The sequence below is a fragment of the Cnephaeus nilssonii genome (genome assembly GCF_951640355.1).
Source record: "Cnephaeus nilssonii genome assembly, chromosome: 11".
Classification (NCBI taxonomy): Eukaryota; Metazoa; Chordata; class Mammalia; order Chiroptera; family Vespertilionidae; genus Cnephaeus; species Cnephaeus nilssonii.
Genome location: NC_137082.1, coordinates 66194058 through 66212133, shown reverse-complemented (window position 1 = coordinate 66212133; position 18076 = coordinate 66194058). Strand labels below are relative to the sequence as shown.

General features: G+C 48.8%; 1 protein-coding gene across 1 annotated transcript; it reads left to right on the top strand.

Annotated features, from left to right (window-relative positions):
- Nucleotides 1–14194: 14194 nt before the first annotated feature.
- On the top strand, nt 14195–14896 carry DNAJB8 (DnaJ heat shock protein family (Hsp40) member B8; the record flags this gene model as incomplete). The annotated part of the gene is made up of 1 exon (XM_079784218.1): nt 14195–14896. The coding sequence occupies one exon, from the start codon at nt 14195–14197 to the stop codon at nt 14894–14896; it is 702 nt and encodes a 233-aa protein (XP_079640344.1).
- Nucleotides 14897–18076: the final 3180 nt, after the last annotated feature.

Below are 18076 nucleotides of genomic sequence, written 5' to 3'. Positions count from 1 at the left end.
CTGAATTGCTTCCATGTGAATTTCCTCATTATTACCTATCTGGGGGTGCTGGTGGCTGGGTGGATACTGGAGAGGCTCAGGGTGGCTGTGGCTTCTCTGGCCTTTGGTCCACACACTGATCCTTTTTTTGAGGGCTCAATTGGGGCTCTTACAGACTCAACAAGAACTGACCTCACATTCACTTCCTCTCAGGTACTGATCAGTTTTTGTTTCTGAGCTAGCTGGTCACCAATATTCCCATTCATTGACAAACCTGATTACTAATGTATTTGATCACTGATGTCATTGATTTCTGTCTTCTTTCATCAATTATGTTGGTCAACAGAGATAGCCATGACTAATATTCAATGGTCAATGATAATGTCAGTGAATCAATGACAATCACACCAGAGCCTATGATCATAGACATCTAATTACTACCAACTGATCACCATTACTTAATTACCAATACTTCATCAATGCCTGTGATGGATGCTGTGTCTGAATACTGACATCACAAAATGTGATCACCAGTGTCTACCGTGACTGCTTGCTCACCAGTATATGTGTGGTCATGAATATCTCTTATCACCAATGTTTCTGATCAGCATATCTGTTCAACAATATTTCTATTCAATGTGTCTGTCTGCCAATGTCTCTGATGACCACTGTGTCCGCAGTATTTCTATCTACCATGTCTGTGATCACCACTGTGTCTTACCACCTAAGCATCAAGGTGTTGCTCACTCTGTTACTAATGCTCTAGGTTATCAAGAAGTATGATCACCGTTGTCATTGATCAATGTTTTTCTAATCAATGATAGATGAGATCACACTTATATAATCTCTGATCATACTATTTCTCATCACCAATGTCTCTTTAACAAAGTGTTTGGCCACTTGTCTCCAATCACCAACAATGTCACTGACCATCGAAGCCTCTTATTATCAAATTTTCTGACTATTAATGTGATCATGAGTGACTCTGGTTACCAGTATCCTTAACTGGTCAATGATGATTACCACAGTCTCTAGTGTCCAAATCAGTGATTGCTGAATTTATTTATCTTCCAAGACCCCCAGGACCAATGTTTCTTATACCATTGATCACCTGTAGTACTGATCACCAACCTTCCTTGTCATTGGAATCACCAGTGACCTGTGTCTCTGGTTATCAAATTCTCCAGTCATTGATGCTGTTGATCCCCAGTAGCTCACACACCACCAAGATCCCTGGATGTCTTCAGTTATTGAATCTTATCACCAATAGCTCCTCTACCATTGGTCATCAAGAACATGAGCACTAAATGCTTTCATCCTAATGCTTCTGTCACCCACATCCTTGGTCCTTTGTGTTCTTGATCAATGATTGACATAGCCAATTAACAATCATTCTGATCACCAAGATCTCTGAGCACTGCCTCCTGATCCTTCATGTATGACCATTACCCTCTCTGATCATGAATGACATCATTTTCCCATGATTCCACCACTCTAATTACAAGTCACTCTAGCCATGTGTCCCTGATCAATGACACCTTTTGACCCTAGTCATCATCATCTCTGGTCCCTGATTACTAGTGTTTCTAATTGCCAACTTCCTTGTTCCTTGACAGCCTTGATGTCCAGTGGTCCAGGAGGCTTTCTTTTCATTCTTCCTATCCCAGATTGCTGGCGGTGGCAGGACGCTTGCTTGGGGCCGGAGAAACACTGGTCCTGTGAAAGCCAGCATGCCTTCTGTGAAGCTCCAGATGCCCTAGCCTGCAGGTTAGAGTTGGGGGAGCATCCCTGGCACTCTGATTCAGGACATCTCTGCCCCTGGTATGCCACCACTACTTTACCCATGCCCTTTCCCTGTAGAAGAGAAACCTAGAGCATACAGGAACCCACCTGTGAAGCTGGGTGGACACTTGTCTGCCCATTTGAATGCCTGGGCCCTCTCAAGCCTTCTAGAAGCTCCCCTCTTTTCCTTTCCCAGCTCAGAGCATGTTTGCCTCCCTTCTGCCACCTGTAGCCACAGTGAGGGCCGGGATGTCTTTCCTGTGTCCCAGCTCATAACTGCAGGGTTGTGTGCATATATTGTTACGTAATCAAGTGTGTACTGTACACAGGCCTGTTGAATACCTCCTCCAGTCTTATTGCCTTCCTTCTGCCAACCAGCATTTTTAGAGCACCTAGTGCCAAGCACTGTCGAAGGTGCCGAGAGGCAGCCGGCAGGAAACAAGCAGAGTGGATGCCCTGTCTCTGCAGTGTGAGATCCAAGAGGGCAGGCACTGTGTCTGTCTTGTCATTCCTGCATCCAGTTGTCTTTTGTGGGCTTGTGGTAGGTGCTTCCTAAATGTCTGTTGAATAGACTCATTCATTTACCCTACTAATGTTTATTGACCCTATTTGTTCTTGGCATTTGGGTTGGAGAGAAAACACACCAAGATCTTGCTCTGGTGAATCAGCAGGAGCTGTTTCTGACAAAGAGCTGGGGAGGGTTGGGGTGGGGGGAGATTGTGGGATGGTGTTGAGTGGAGAGGGGTGATCTCTAGGAGCAGGGAAAGCAGGCTGACTCTGGCAGGTCCCGGGTCCAAATTTACTGGAAAGCAGTAGGACCAAGCTCAGAGATTTCTGTTACCTCCTCTATAAAAATCAGCTCATAACAATGACTCCCACTGCCCAGAGTCATTGTACAGATGCACAGTTTTGATTTTGTGGCTTCAGGGCTCTCAGGCAGGGCAGGGCAGGCAGGCCAAGCACTGCAAATAAATGGCCATCGTTAGCAAGGCAATGGGTGCCTTTATGATTCGAGGGGCCTGGTGCTAGGGTGCCTGGGGTGGGTTGACCTTTGTTCTATCGTTTGCATCAAAGTGGGGCTGGCTGGCCCAAGGCCTCTTCCCCCTTCTTCCTACCAGGACACTCCAAGCCCTGCTTCTTCTTCCTTTTTTTTTTTTTGTAGGAAGAAACCAAACCCTCTTTGTAATTCTTCGAAACCAGCTCATCCTTCTTCAAAAGTCCCTGCTGTGCTGTCTCCTGGTAACTCACCCCTAGGTTAGGACTGGGAATGGACCCTGCCCCTTGTGAATAGGGTTTGGGAGGAATGCCTGCCATTCACTTGATGGAAGGGAAAGACAAACTCACCTGAGAGGCGGGAAAGAAGGCCAACAGTAGGCTGCTCCCAAAATCAGTGGGCTGTCCTAACTGAGCTTATAATGAGAGACAGGAAATAAGTAATCCTTTGGGTCTTGTTGTTGTTTTAGGCAAAGTGGTTCCAAACTTATCTAGAAAAACTGACAAGACTAGTGGAACAAGTCAGAAAATTAGGGAAAATAAAGTGAGGTGTGTGTGTAAAATGCTTTTTAATACTAAACAAGATTCTATGATCAGAATCATTCAAGCCTGGGGTTCTGCTGTAAGAATCGGTAGATCAATGGCACAGATTTGGGTAAGCCCAAAGCGTAGCTTATTATTTACAAGATAATGGATGATAAAAGAGGTATCCTGAATCAATGCAAGGGTGGAGGGTTATTCAATCAAGCGGAGTTGGAACAACTAGCATCTCGCTGGGTGAACACTTACTCAGAGATTAAAAACCTGCAGCTGTGGCCTTATCCAGCCAGCAGACAGGTTTTGTTGGTGCTGCATGATGTTTTGTAAAAATATAAATGAGTTGCAAATGATCTTAAACGAGGAGATTCACTTAAAGGTGGGCAGAAGGTCAGGCCCCAGGAACTGCGTGTCTGCAGAGCTTTTTTGCCTCTCCCCCCCTCAGGAAGCTCTGCCTCCATCTCTCTCCATCTGGCCCCTATGCCCATGCCTGCTGGGTCTTGGGGACACTGAGTTTGAGTCCTGGCATCATCACACATCTCCTATTACATGTCTGAGATTTATTAAAGAGTTAGTCTTGAAACCAAACACCAACCCACCCAGCTGAATCTCCCAGGTTGGTTCCTCCACAGAGGTACACTGCAAAACTCAAGGTTAAGTTCAGCCTTCTAGGAATCAAAGAGAGAAAAAAAGAAAAGAAAAAGTATTGAACGTGCAAGATGAAAAAGCTTTTGCAGTGGGGAGGGAATGGTGGGATAATTTGGAATAGTGCTTTTGTAACGAGCTCTGAGATAATTCCATTTTCAAGACTTGAATGTTGAGTTATCATCCAAATGCCTTTAACAAGAAGCTCCCATACAAAGATGTTCAGGACATCATTATTTATAAAACGGAGAGATTGTATACAACCTAAATGCTCAAAAAAGGGCATGATAAGAAAATAGTCACAAAAGAATTGAGTACAGGTACTTGAAAATATATTTGCATACCCATGTTCATAGCAGCATTATTCACGGTAGTCCAAAGGTGGCAATAATCCAAGTGTCTATCTGTGAATGAATGGATAAACAAAATGTGGTCAATCCATGCAATGGAATATTATGCAGCCCTAAAAAGGGAGGAAATTTTGACACATGCTACAACATGGATGAACCATGAGGACATTATGGTAAGTGAAATGAGCCAGTCCCAATAGGACAAATAAAATATGATTCCATTTATATGAGGCTCTTAGAGGAGGAGTCAAATTCATAGAGACAGAAAGTAGAATGGTGGGTGGCAGGAACTAGGGGAGGGGGAATGGAGAATTAGTGTTTAATGGGTACAGAGTTTCAAGATGGTCAATTCTATGTTATGTATAGAGGAAAAAAGGAGAGGGAACTATAGGACATCCGCTAGAAAGCTTTTAGAATCCCTCCTGAAGGTTATGCTTTTAGAGGCAAGTCATGGAATAGAAATGGGTAACACAATCGCGACAATAACTAGCATCTAAGAGGAAAGAATTTTCACCAAATGTTAACAAATAGCAACATCTATGTGATAGGTTACTTTTCTTTTGTTTTCTTCCATTTTTCAAATAATGAGATTTAATAGCTTTAATGATTTAAAATATTTAGAAATAATCATTGAAGAATGGGAGATAATTTTGCAAAATATGCAAACAGTCAAAATAGAAAAATAAATATATAATAACCCCCCCATCCTTCCAAAAAGAATATCAGGCAAAGGGTACACAAAGAGGTCCTTCCCAATAGAAATGTAAATAAACAGCCAGTAAACATTTAGACAGGTGCTAACCCTCAGAAATGATGCAATACATGCAAACGAAAAAGGAAGGTACCACTTTCTACCTCTCATCTTAGCAAAAATGGAAAAGGCCAGACAAATGTGGAATCAGACCTAGTACATGATGTTGGTGGGAGTGTTGACCAAAATTCCACATGCTCTCTGGCCCAATGAGCACTCTTCAGGTTCACCTCACAGAAGCCCTAGGGGGAAAAAGCAAAATTGCAGGTTTTTGAAAAAAAGCATATTGCAGAATCCTAATATATATAAAAAGCCAGGGTCCGTCACGACTGAAACAACTGGACAGACGACTGAACACAGGCTGCGTGGGGCCACCAGGCCGGGAGGGGGGCAGTTGTGGGCAACCAGGCTGGCGGAGGGGGGGGGCAGTTGGGGGTGACCATGCCGGCAAGGGGAGCAGTGAGGGGTGATCAGGCTGGCAGGCAGGTGAGCAGTTAGGAGCCATCGATCCGGAATTGTGAGAGGGATGCCCTACTGCTGGTTCCAGTCCGATCCCCGGGATTGGGCCTAAACTGGCAGTTGGACATTCCCTGAGGGGTCCCAGATTGGAGAGGGTGCAGGCTGGGCTGAGGGGACCCCTCCCCCCGATGCACAAATTTCATGCACCGGGCCTCTAGTAATATATAAAACATGACGCTTTTTTGTTTGTTTTAAAAAATGCTTGTGCAGAGATAGGAAAATATCTGGGAAGATACATACCAAAAAAAAAAAAAAAATGGTTGCTAGTTCTGAGAAGTTGATAGATCCAGGATGAGTTAGAGGGCCCTTTTCATTTTATACACTTGTGCTAGTATTTTTTTAAAATATATTTTATTGATATTTTACAGAAAGGAAGGGAGAAGGATAGAGAGTTAGAAACATTAATGAGAGAGAAACATCAATCAGCTGCCTCCTGCACACCTCCTACTGGGGATGTGCCCGCAACTAAGGTACATGCCCTTGACCGGAATCAAACCTGGGACCCTTCAGTCCACAGGCTGATGCTCTATCCACTGAGCCAAACCGGTTAGGGTTTGTGCTAGTATTTTAATGTCTTATAACTAAGTGCCACCTTTGTAATTTAAATTATTAAGAATTATTAAGAAAAAAATATGTTTTTTTTCCCTTCTACCTTGTGCTGACTGGTCTCTCTCCCTGGGATGTTCTCTTCCTCAGATCTGCCTGGAGAACTCCTCTTCATCCTTTAAAACCCTAGGCATAGATCCCAGGGGAAGCCTTATCTGAGTTCTCCCTCCCTAAGCTCTTCAGGAACTTCCCAGGCCCCAACCAGTATCACTCAGGGGCAAGACCTAGCTGTGGAGCAGACAGAACTGCTTCTTTTTCTGCACAGCCTGGAGCGAACGGCTTAGCCTCTCTGAATCCTGACTCCTCACCAGTAAAACAAGACCACACCTTGCAGGATTGTTGTAAGGATAATATGAGAAAGACAAAGGTCCTCAGTCCTAAGAGAGACCCCCTTCTAATGCCATTTCAGCCCATTGGTCTTCAGACTGAGCTCCCACGCAAAAACTTTTCAACTCCTAGAAGCCCAGGGTGTTTGGGATCCAGGACAAGCTGCTCCCCCTTCTATTTCTCCTTCTCCACAGCATCTAAGACTCTCAAGGTCTCTGGGAATGCCATTGGGATGCCTCTGACTATTTAGTAGGTGCTTTCTGTGTTTCCCCTCACCCTGTTCCCTTGGCCTCTCCTGTCTAGCTGGGGAAACTGAGGACCAGTGGGGGCCGGATTGAGGTCTCAGGCCCTAGGATCTCTCCGCACGGGCATGCAGGCTGGAGTTATAGGGATCACCGCCTTGGAGAGGGGACTTAGTGGACTCTTTGCAGCTGCCTTCTTCCACTGTCCCATCTGTCCCTCCCAGTGCCTCTGCTACACTGTGGGGCTCCCTAGGGACCCCTTGCTCCTTCTCCCTGTCCCTTCCCCAGGTTTGCCTGGGCTGATCTGGGAGGTGGGTCTGTGATTCAGGTTTCCCCAGCTTTGAGGGGATGTTGGGATGGGCCTCCTTTCCTCAAAAGGTAGGGATGAAGGGGGCTTGTACACACATATCAGAGCACACCACCACTGACACCATCCTGACATTATTCTCTGTGCCCCTTCCACCGTCCACTGCCTAGAGTCATCCTCACCTGCTTGTACTACCTGCCCCCAACCCCCAGCCTCAGGCTCATGCCCTGCAACCTGTCTCTTCTTCTATAGAGATCTATCTTTTTTTTTTTCATTAAAGATTTCTTTATTAAATTTATTGGGGTGACATTGGTTAATACCATTATATATGTTTCAAGCACAGTACTATCATATGCTGTCTGTATATTGCATTGTGTGTTTATTATCCAAAGTTTAGTCTCCTCCTGTCATCATATCCTTTCCTCTCTTCGATCTCCCTCCAACCCCCTTTCCCTCTGTAACCACCACACTGTTGTCTGTGTCAGTGAGTTTTTTGTGTGTGTTTTGTTCATTTTTGTTGCTTTCTGTTTTATATCATAGGGATCTTTCTTAACCTTTTAATTTCAATTATGAAACATTTCAGAAATCTAAAAATACAGCCACTAATATAGCAAGTACCATGCATAACAAATGGCCACAAACTGAGCAGCTTAAAACCACACCCATTTATTATTTCACAGTCTCTGTGGGTCAGGAGCCCACAGTGTGTAAAAAATAGCTACTAATTATAACACCACCATGTAGCTGGGTCCTCACTTAGGGTCCCACAAAGCGGCAGTCACATGCTGACCAAAGCTGGGCTCGACCTGAGGTTTGCTTGCAGCTGCAGGATTCTTGGCAGCTTGGCCGGAGTCTTATATAATGTCCTGCACTCGGGAATAACGTCCCACATTCTGGTAGTTAGACCAAGTCACAGGTCCTACCCACCCTTCCGGGCGTGGAGAAGCCTGAGGGGAGGAAGGGCCAACAGTCCTGGACCTCCCCAGCTGGAGCCAGTAGGGGTGCCTTTAGAGACACTGACCAGGCACAGCAGGGCTGCAGGCCTTGTGTGTGTGTGTGTGTGTGTGTGTGTGTGTGTGTGTGTGTGTGCTTGCGTGCGCATGTATGCATGTGTATTTGTCTGTACGGGTATGCACAAACACACGGGGGCATCAGTGCCTGCGTGTGCATGTGGAGGTGCTCTATCTGACTACCCTGTCTAAAAGAGAAGCGCTATCACTCTCTAAGTCTTTTCTGCTTTGTTTTTCTCCGCGACACCGTTCACTACCTGCCATTATATTGAACGTTCATAAGTTATCAGTTTCTTGTATCTCCACCACTAGATGTCAGCTCTATGAGGACAAGGCCCTGTCTAGTATGTTCACTGGTATATATACCCGCAATACCCAGAAGAGTGCCCGGCACACAGCACATGTGTGGACAGGAGCTCGAGAAACCTGTGGGATGGATAGATGGGTGAGTGGTTGGTGGATGGATGGATGTGTGAATTAGCTGGGTAGATGAATGAATGGATGTCTGCTGATGTGAATGCGTGCATGCAGGCCTTGACTCTAGAAGACACGTCAGGCTTCTTTGTTGTATACTCTTTCCAGAAAGATCTAGGAAACCCCATATACCAGAAGCTGTGGAGCCCATGGGTATGTGGGAAGGCTCTGGGAGTTGAATCCAGAGGCTTGGGACCAGCTGTTGGACCTGCGATCAGAGTCCTGCCCAGGGTCACTCCATGCAGGGGTGGTGGGCTGAGGACTAGGGAAGTGTGAGTGAGGAGGGGAGAGTGGGTGCCCTAACAGGCTGGTACACTTTGGAACTCAGTGGGCGGGGGCCCCCACAACTGATGCCTTAGTAGTAAAGCCCTACTTGAGGCTAGATGTGAGCCGCCAGAGACCGCATGGGTCTCTACCAGGAAGGGTGTTAAGACTGAGGGAAGGATCCTGGGGACCCAGTGGGCAGCCATGCCCACTAGCTGGAGGGTTGAGCAGGAAGCTTTCCTGGCAGTCCTAGGGAGGGAAAGCAAACCTGAGCCAGGTCTGTGTTGAGACCTGAGCTGAGATGGTCCTGTCACTTCTGGAGAAGGAGAAGGGCTGCCCTCCACTTCCCACACCTCCCTGTCTGCGCTGAGCACTCACTGTCCCTTCCGCCTGTTTAATAACCCACCACGTGACCAGCTTTCCATAAGCCCACCAATTTGTATGTGCATCCAGCCTTGTACCCATTCCTCCATGGACCTGTTCATCTAGTATTCCTTCCCTCATCTGTCAGTCTGTCTTTCCATCCACCCCTCTATGCATCCTTATCAACAGTGTCATCATTATACTAGCAAGTAAGCTGTCCTCACAGCAACCCTATGAGGAAAATACTATTACTACCCCCATTTTACAGATGAGATGAGGAAATGGCACAGAGAGCTTAAGTGACTTCACTAAGAACACACAGCCAATAAATAACAGAGCTGTCAGACTTGACAAGCTGAGCTCTTAACCTCTCAGTCTGTCTGTCTATCCATCTATGCACTCTCATAGTTGTTCATTCAATCCCTTCACTCACCTGTCACTGTCCATCCAGTGACCCATCCATCCATTGCTGTCGCCCATCCATCCTGAAGGTAATGCAGTTAGAGAACCCGGGGCCCTGAGGGGAGAGAAGGCCTGAACTGCCCATCTGGCTGGGGGTGGGGGCTGAGAGGGGGGTAGGGTGGGCTGCCCTAGGCTGGGCAGGGCTGCATGGGGCTGGAGAGAATTAGCCCAGTGACTGCCAGGATCATCTAATTAGGAATGCTAGTGATAAGCAGATAGGAATCCGGGGTGATTAGAATCCTTTTAAAAAGCCACTCCATTAATTACAAAGACAGAGAGGGGCCTCTGGCTGCTCAGAATACCAATTGGTGGCCTAATTGGCCTCTATCAGCTCACCCTGGGGGAGGGTTCCTGGGATTGCTGTGTGATCTTGGCTGTGCCCTGCCCTCTCTGGTCCTCCCTGTGCAGGCCAGGCTCTGCCTGAGATCACCTGGTCACTCAAGGTCTTCTCTCTCCTCAGGCCTGGCTCAGGGGCTGGCTTTAGGGACATCAAAGGTCAGAGACCTGGGGGGCTAGGCTGGCTCCCCAGAGCGGAGGAAGTCTCGAAAAGGAGGAGTTTCACTACCCCATTGACAACGAGGACAGAGAGAGTTGGAGAGGGAAGTTGGCCTATCGGCCTGTGAGAGACAAGACTGTGGGGGCCGGAGCTAATGCTCATGCCTGGTCACCCTATTCCTCCATCTTTGTAAAAGGCGAAATCACCTCTGCCTGTTGCCACCAGGCTCCACACCTTTCTTTGTGGGGAGCTTGTCCCACGCCCACCCGGGGATCTGGGAGGGCTTTCTGTCTTCAGGGCACTTTTAGCAGTGAGGAGCGGGGCTCTGGGACAGCTCTGACCCACGGGATATATGATGGGGTCTCCAGCCCTGTCTTCACCCCAGCTGCTTCCTACAGATCCACCCCAGGATGAGGCCTCAGGCTGGGCACAGGGCCTGGGCATAGAGCAGGACAGGGAACCTGCCAATGGGCTCTGGAACAGCAGGGCCCAGAAGAAAATCCCTCCTTGGGAGGACAGAGGTGGTCAGCACCAGAGTCTCAGGCAAGGAGGCAAGAGGGGAGCCTGGGGAGGAGGAAGCATCTGTAGGTTTCTTGGGCACCTCATCATTCTGGGTTTCTTGTCTATTAACATTGCTGTAGCCACCCACATACTGTCCTAATTACACTGCTATGGCACCCTCAGGCTCACTTGTAGTGATGCTGTTGTCATCAACCCCCTTACCAATATCACATCACCCTATCACCATCACCATACTATCATCCCTACCTCCATCATCACCACCATCACTATTACCATCACCATTACTATGGTATCACCATCGCATTGCTCATATCACTATTACCACACTATCACTCCCATCACCCCTATCACATCCTGCCCCGGACATCATCTTCATTACCTCAACCAGTATCACCATTACTAGGACCATCATCATAACTACAATCACCATCTCTTCTATCACTGCTACTACCATCCCACCTCTGATATTACCTCCATTATTACCACCATCTCTACCACCATCATCATCACCATTACCATCTCTACTACTTGCTTCATTTCTATCATTATCATCACCATGTCTACCTCTACTAGTATTCACATTACCATGAGCAGAAATACACCCGTCACTGTCATCACTACCACCACCATCATTATCATTACCACCACCTTCCTTTTCACTACCATCATCATCTCCTCTATCACCACCACCACCACCACCACATCTACCTCAGCCAGCTAACCATTACCTCTAGCTCAACCATGACAACCATCATCACCACCTCCAACACCACCTCTGACATCACACCATCACCACCTGCATCATCATCATCATTATCACCTTGCCCATGTCCACCACTCGCACCACCTTCATCTGAGCAACTGTCCTTATGACACATGTATACAGTTGCTGACTGTACTAGAATAACTGGTATGAAGACATTTAATAAAGTTTCCACAACCTTTGAGCAACCCAGGGGAGTAAAGATCAAGAAAGCAAGTCATTCATTGCTGACAGTCTCAGTCTGCAGCTCCAAAGAGAGTAGATCTCAGAGCTTACAGGAAGCTGCTGGGAATCGCTTGATGTTCTGGGATGCTGCCCCTGACTAGCTCAGCCTCCAGTTCTGAAGCAGGGGATTCTCAGAAAATTGCCCAGAAGCTGCTGTGAACCTTTGGGTGGTCATCTGCCTACAACTGCCTCTTTCTTTTCCACTTTCCAAATCTCATGAATTGAAAGACTCTAATCTGGGACCATATGGGTAAGGGGATTCTATAAAATCTTCCAGACTTGTCTGCTATGCAGAGAAGACTATAGAAGAAGATGGTGGTAGTGAGTTACCAACAGAAAATGTCATTGTCATGGAGAATTATGTGGGTTGGTACCTTTCCCCAGTTTCAATAGACAGGCCTGTCAATAACAGGTTCTAACTATAGTGGCAGAAATATAGTTACAAAAATGTAGAAATATTTTCATCTGTAGCTAAGCCCAGTGAAGTTATTCTGTCATTTATTTCCTCTACCAAGCGACATGAGTTACGTGTGTTAGTCAGTGTGGGTGGATGGATGTGGGGCACAGAGAGCAAGTCCTGCTCTTGGTAAGGTATGTGGGGTGATGGCGTTTATCACTAGGTCAGGTTTGCAAAGTGTCTCCAGATTCTACTTTCATTCCTCCGGGCATCTGGAATTGGTGAGAACATGCTGTCCCCTGCAAGGTGCTGGGAACCCAGTACCAATGAGTGTTGAAGGAAAAGAGAAAGAGGGAGGGAGAATAATAAAAAGAAATAGACATTAGAAACAGGAAGAAGAGAAAGAAGAGAGGGCAGGAAGGAGGGATGAAGGAAGGGAAGAAGGAAGAGAAATGCCATCCTAGTTGACTTAGTGATCCAAACAACTAAGTTCCTCACTGGCTTGGTTAGGACGCAGTTTAGCATGTTTTCCATCTTAACTGGAGGGAGGTCAGGTGAAGGTAGGAATAGATGTTAATCAATACTGTCAATCGCCATTTCTAAAAAATGATCCAACATCAGAACAAGAATTTTTTAAGAATTTAAAAAATAGAAATGCATACTGTCTTAGTTTCCTTGGGCTACCATGGCTAACACAAACTAGGTGGCTTAAAACAACAGAAATTTGTTCCCTCGCAGTTATGGAAGCTAGAAGCCCAAAATTAAGTGTCATCCGTGCTTCAGTCCTTCCAGCGTCTCCGAGAGAGGACCCTTCCTTGCTCCTTCCAGCTTCTGGTAACTATCAGCTTTCCTTGCGCTGCATCACCCCCATTTCTGCCTCCACCATCTCATCACCCTCTCTTCTCGTAGTGTGCCTCTCTGTGTGTCTCTCATAAGGGTACTTGTCATTAGATTTAAAACCAACCAAGATAATCCAGGATGATCACATCTTGAGATCCCTAATTTAATTACATCTGTGAAGACTTTTCCAAATAAGGTCACATTCATAGATTCTGGCCATAATGACAGGGACATATCCTTTTTTGGGGGGCGGGGGGGAGACAATATTCAACCCATTACACTCACTAATCTAGAGCTATTTTTCTTTCCAGAATTGAGTGAAATGCTTTTTTAAATTTATTTTTGATCTTCACTGGAGGATATTTTTTCCATTAATTTCTAGAGAGTGGAAAGGAGGAAGGAGGGGAGATAGAGAGAGAGAAACAGTGGCGTGAGAGAAAGACATTGCTAGGTTGCCTCCTGTATGTGCCCCTCCTGGGGCTGGGAACCTGCAACCCAGGTGCATGTCCTTGACCGGGAATCGAACCCTTGACCTTTTAGTCTGCAGGCTGCAGCTCTAACCCCTGAGAAAAACTGGCCAGGGTGAAATACTTCTTTATATTTGCTGTCCACTAGCCTCAGAAAGCCCTGGGTCTGCATCTCCGTCTCTCTCACTGACATACTCTGTGACCTTGAGTATGTTGCTGCATGTCTCTGAGCTTCATTCATTCAACAAGTTGAACTGATTGCCAGGCACTGTCCTAGATGCTGACAAACATCCCCGACTTTGTGGAGCTTACCTTTGAAGATCTGATAGAATAATGGGGCCCAAGAAGAATGAACTCCTGCCCCTATCCTGCCTGAACCTCCACCTTGGGCCCCCTCAACCCATACCAACAACCCAGCCATGGACCATATCCCAGGAAGCCCTCACTCCCTTCCCTTGACCAACATCACTGACCTTGTTGCCCACGTGGGCCCAGATCCTGTGGCTGATTCCGGGCTCAGCCAACATGCCCAGTGTTGCTGGGTCCAGAGCTGGGGGTGGATCTGCCCCGCCCAGGGGCTGATGTCATAAAGGGCCTGGTCTCAGCTCTGCTGGGGAACCTGCCCCTGCCTGGCCCCACAGTGGCAGTGTCTCCCCCCTCCCCCCCACCCCTTTCAGTGGAGGTGTCCACCTGTCCCTGAAAGCTGGTACTATGAAAGGGTAAACTCGCTGGGCAGAGCCACGCCCAGAGCCAGCAAGACCCCTGCTGAGGGACCCACGCCAGCTGCCGCCTCCTCCGCACCCACCCTAATCACCTGGGCCCCTCGGCCCACTTCACCTTCTCACCCACCTCCGCCCCAACTCCCCCTTCAGCATGGTTAACTATTACGAAGTGCTGGGGGTACAGTCCAGTGCCACCCCGGAGGACATCAAGAAGGCCTACCGAAAGCTGGCCTTGCGCTGGCACCCTGACAAGAACCCTGACAGCAAGGAGGAGGCTGAGAAGAAGTTCAAGCAGGTGTCCGAGGCCTACGAGGTCCTGTCCGACTCCAAGAAGCGCTCTCTATACGACCGGGCGGGCTGTGACAGCTGGGGGGCCGGTGGCGGGGCCAGCACCCCTTACAACAGCCCCTTCGACAGCGGCTACACCTTCCGGAACCCCGAGGACATCTTCCGCGAGTTTTTTGGTGGCCTGGATCCTTTCTCCTTTGACTTCTGGGTCGCCCCCTTCAACAGTGACCGTGCCAGCCAGGGCCATGGCCTGAGGGGCGCCTTCTCCAACGGCTTCGGTGAGTTCCCAGCCTTCATGGAGGCCTTCTCCGCTTTCGACAATCTGGGCCGCGGGGGGACCGCTAGCCGCACCACCTTCTCATCCACCTCCTTTGGGGGCTCTGGCTCTGGCAGCTCAGGGTTCAAGTCAGTGATGTCATCCACGGAGATGGTTAATGGACACAGGGTCACCACCAAGCGCATCGTGGAGAACGGGCAGGAGCGTGTGGAAGTGCAAGAGGATGGGCAGCTCAAGTCGTTGACCATCAACGGCAAGGAGCAGCTTAAACGAGTGGACAGCAAGTAACCGTGGCCTCCCAGGCCCTGCACCCACCGCCTGACCACATCCGCAGGCTGATGGTTAATAAACGTTCCAAGTGAGTGCATCGAATCAGCTGGCCCGGCTTTGGGGGTGGTGGGCATCCACGTGGGCCTGCGCAGTGCTGGCTCCAGCACAGGAGGATGTGCAGAGGGGCCTGGGCCTCAGGGCTGCGGGCACTGCCTCCCAAATCCCACTGTTGGGGGCAGTGAGGGGAGGATGCAGGGGTGGTTCTGCAGGTGATTTATGATCTCTCATCTGTATCGTGTCAGTTGATAAATGCCATGACCATCGATCCATCTCAATCCAACCTTGTGTTCCACACCTATTATTAAAAAAAAAAAAATGTTTGTATTGATTTCAGAGAGGGAGGGAGAGGAAGAGAGAGATAGAAACATCAATGATGAGAGAGAATCGTTGATTGGCTGCCTCCTGCAGGCCCCACACTGGGGATCGAGCCTGCAACCCAAGCATGTGCCCTGACTGGGAATCGAACTGTGACCTCCTGGTTCATAGATCGATGCTCAACCACTGAGCCACGCTGGCCGGGCTCCACGCCTACTATTAACGCCAGTGTGGCCACATCATCCTCACCGGGCTTTGGCCCCGACTTCCGGCCCCTGCTCCTCACAGGGATTCTTCTCGGTGTTGTTGTGCTAATGCCCACACTGCATCATGTTACCCACCTTGCTTTAAGCCTTCAGTGGCAACCTTTGCTCTAAGCATAAAGACCTCAGGCCTCATCCTCATCACGAGGCCCTGGGACCTGGCCTGCCCACCTTCCTGGTCTCACCTCCCCCCACCCCTCACTCTCTGAACTGCACCCATCCCGGCCTTGCCTCTGTCCCTTCATTGCACCCGATGCCTGAGAGCCTCGGCCTGCCCACAGGCTGCTCTCTCACGTGAACGTCCACTCATCTTCAGGCCTTTGCTCCAGCACTGCTTCTTCAAGGAGTCCTGCCCTGACACCCCTGCTCTGAATGAGCTCCCCACCTGCCTGCTCTGCTTTCTCACAGCCCCTCACCTGCTTTTCCATGGCCCTCACGTATTCATCTGTGCTAGATGTGCGCCTCTCAGCCACTCTGAGGAGCTAGGGAGCAGGGCCTGCACCTGCTTGTCCCTCACTGTGTCCCCAGCCTCTCGAGCAATGCCTGGCACCAAGGGGCAGGGCACACATTTGTTGGGAGAATAAATGTTTCTGGGTGTTGTGGTGGGGTGTGAGTGTAGTGTGATGTGTGCAAGTGTGTGTGATGTGATATGTGGGGGTGGTGATATGTTTGATGTGGTGTGGTGTGGGTGTGTCGTGTGTGTGATGTGGTATGGGGGTTTGGTGTGTGAAGTGGTGTGTGTGACGTGATGTTTTGTGAGTGTGGTGTGTGTCTGTGTGCGATGTGTGCACGGTGTGTGTATGGGTGTGGCATGTATGTGGTGAGGTTTGTGTGATGTGGTGTGGGTATGTGTGAGTGTGGTGTGGTGTGTGTGGGTCCATGTGTGTGAGTATTGGGTGTGATGACTCCAGGCAGGACAAATAAAGGCCTACTGTTGGGAGGAAGTCAGTGCCAGAGCAGGAGATGGGACAGGAGCTGGGCCTGCTCACGCCCTAGACACAGTTTGGGGTGGAGGCTCCTGCTGCCTCTGTGGCATCTGGGGCCTGAGGAAGGGCAGCCCTCAGAGTCGGGGCGGGCTCTGGGTGTGACACTCTAGTGTGGGCTCTGAGGTGGTGGTGGGCATCCTTTGAGAGTTGTCGGCTGTGGCAGGGGACACAGGTACACGGGAGAGTTCACAGGTACATGGGCTGCTGTGGCAGACAGATGGTGGGCACCTGGGAGAACTCCTGGTGGGTATTCTGAGGACTGGGACCCTCTTATATGATTTCCCAGATGATGCCCACATGACCCTATGTGGGCGGGGGTCTATGTCATATGTGTGGGCACTATGCACACATTTCTGACTGTGTATGTGCAGCATGGAGCAGTGGAAGGCAGTTTGATTACAGTCTGCAGCCCCAGAAAACCATAAACTCCTCAAAAACAGGAGCTCTGTTTTCCTCATTGCTGACCCCAGCACCTGGCTCAGGGGCTGTGAGAAGGTGTGTGTGTGTGTGTGTGTGTGGGGGGGGGTGGCTGCTTGTAGACATGCCTATGAGCCTGGGTGAGGTCTTATACCTGGGCCCAGGGCCTGTCCTCAGCATTGTATCCTCATTGAAGGAGCCACCAAAGGCACAGACCTCACACTCTCTGACACACTCACCTGGGAGCGGGGAGCAGATCCAAGAGCTGTTGCCCAATTAGAAATAAGAAGATGCCCAGTCCTGAAAACTTGTAAATAATTTTGCTTTAAAGAGATGAAGGAAGTTAGGCCGGGGAGCCCTGGCTGGGCCAGCAGCGGGAGGGCCCAAGCTTTGTGTGACTAGAAGGTGTTAATGAAAGAATTCCTGGGAAGTCTCTCGTGACTTCAGGGAAGAGGGAAGGTTAGCTGTTCAGAACTTCTGCTCCCACTTTTGTGTTGGGCTCCGGGTCCTGCCCTGGGGGAGGGGCGGGGGCGTGGGCAGCCTGGGATGGGGAGACAGCTTGGAGAAAGGCAGCCTGGTGGACTCCGGTTGCTGTCCCTAAGTCTCTGCAGGGCTGTCTCAGGCCAGGAGAGCAGATGGGTCTGAGGCTCAGAGATCAGACTGAGGACCCCAAGAGGGGTGGGTGTCACAAGGTCCTGTGGAAGCAGAGCTTTCTCCAAGTCAGAGCAAGGCAGACTCCCCGAGGGCAAGTGAGCTTCCTGTCGTGGGAGGGGTGCTGGTGCTGAAGACGGGGAAGCTGTGTTCTGATTACCTGTGGGCCTACTGAGTGACAGTCTTTTAAAACTATATATTTTAATATATAAGTATATACATATATATATATATTTAAATGTTTTTATTGATTTTTTTTGAGGGAGAAACATCAATGTGATAGAGAAACATCAATCAGTTGCCTCCCATATGCACCCCAACCAGGGATTGAACCCACAACCTGGGTATGTGCCCTGACAGGGAAGTGAACCGGCAACCTCTCCATGCACAGGACAACACTCAACCAACGGAGCCACACCAGCCAGGGCTTAAAGCATGTTTTTATCTTGAAATAATCTCAAACTCAAATATGTGTCAGGCACTTTTAATTCAATGCAATTTAGGAA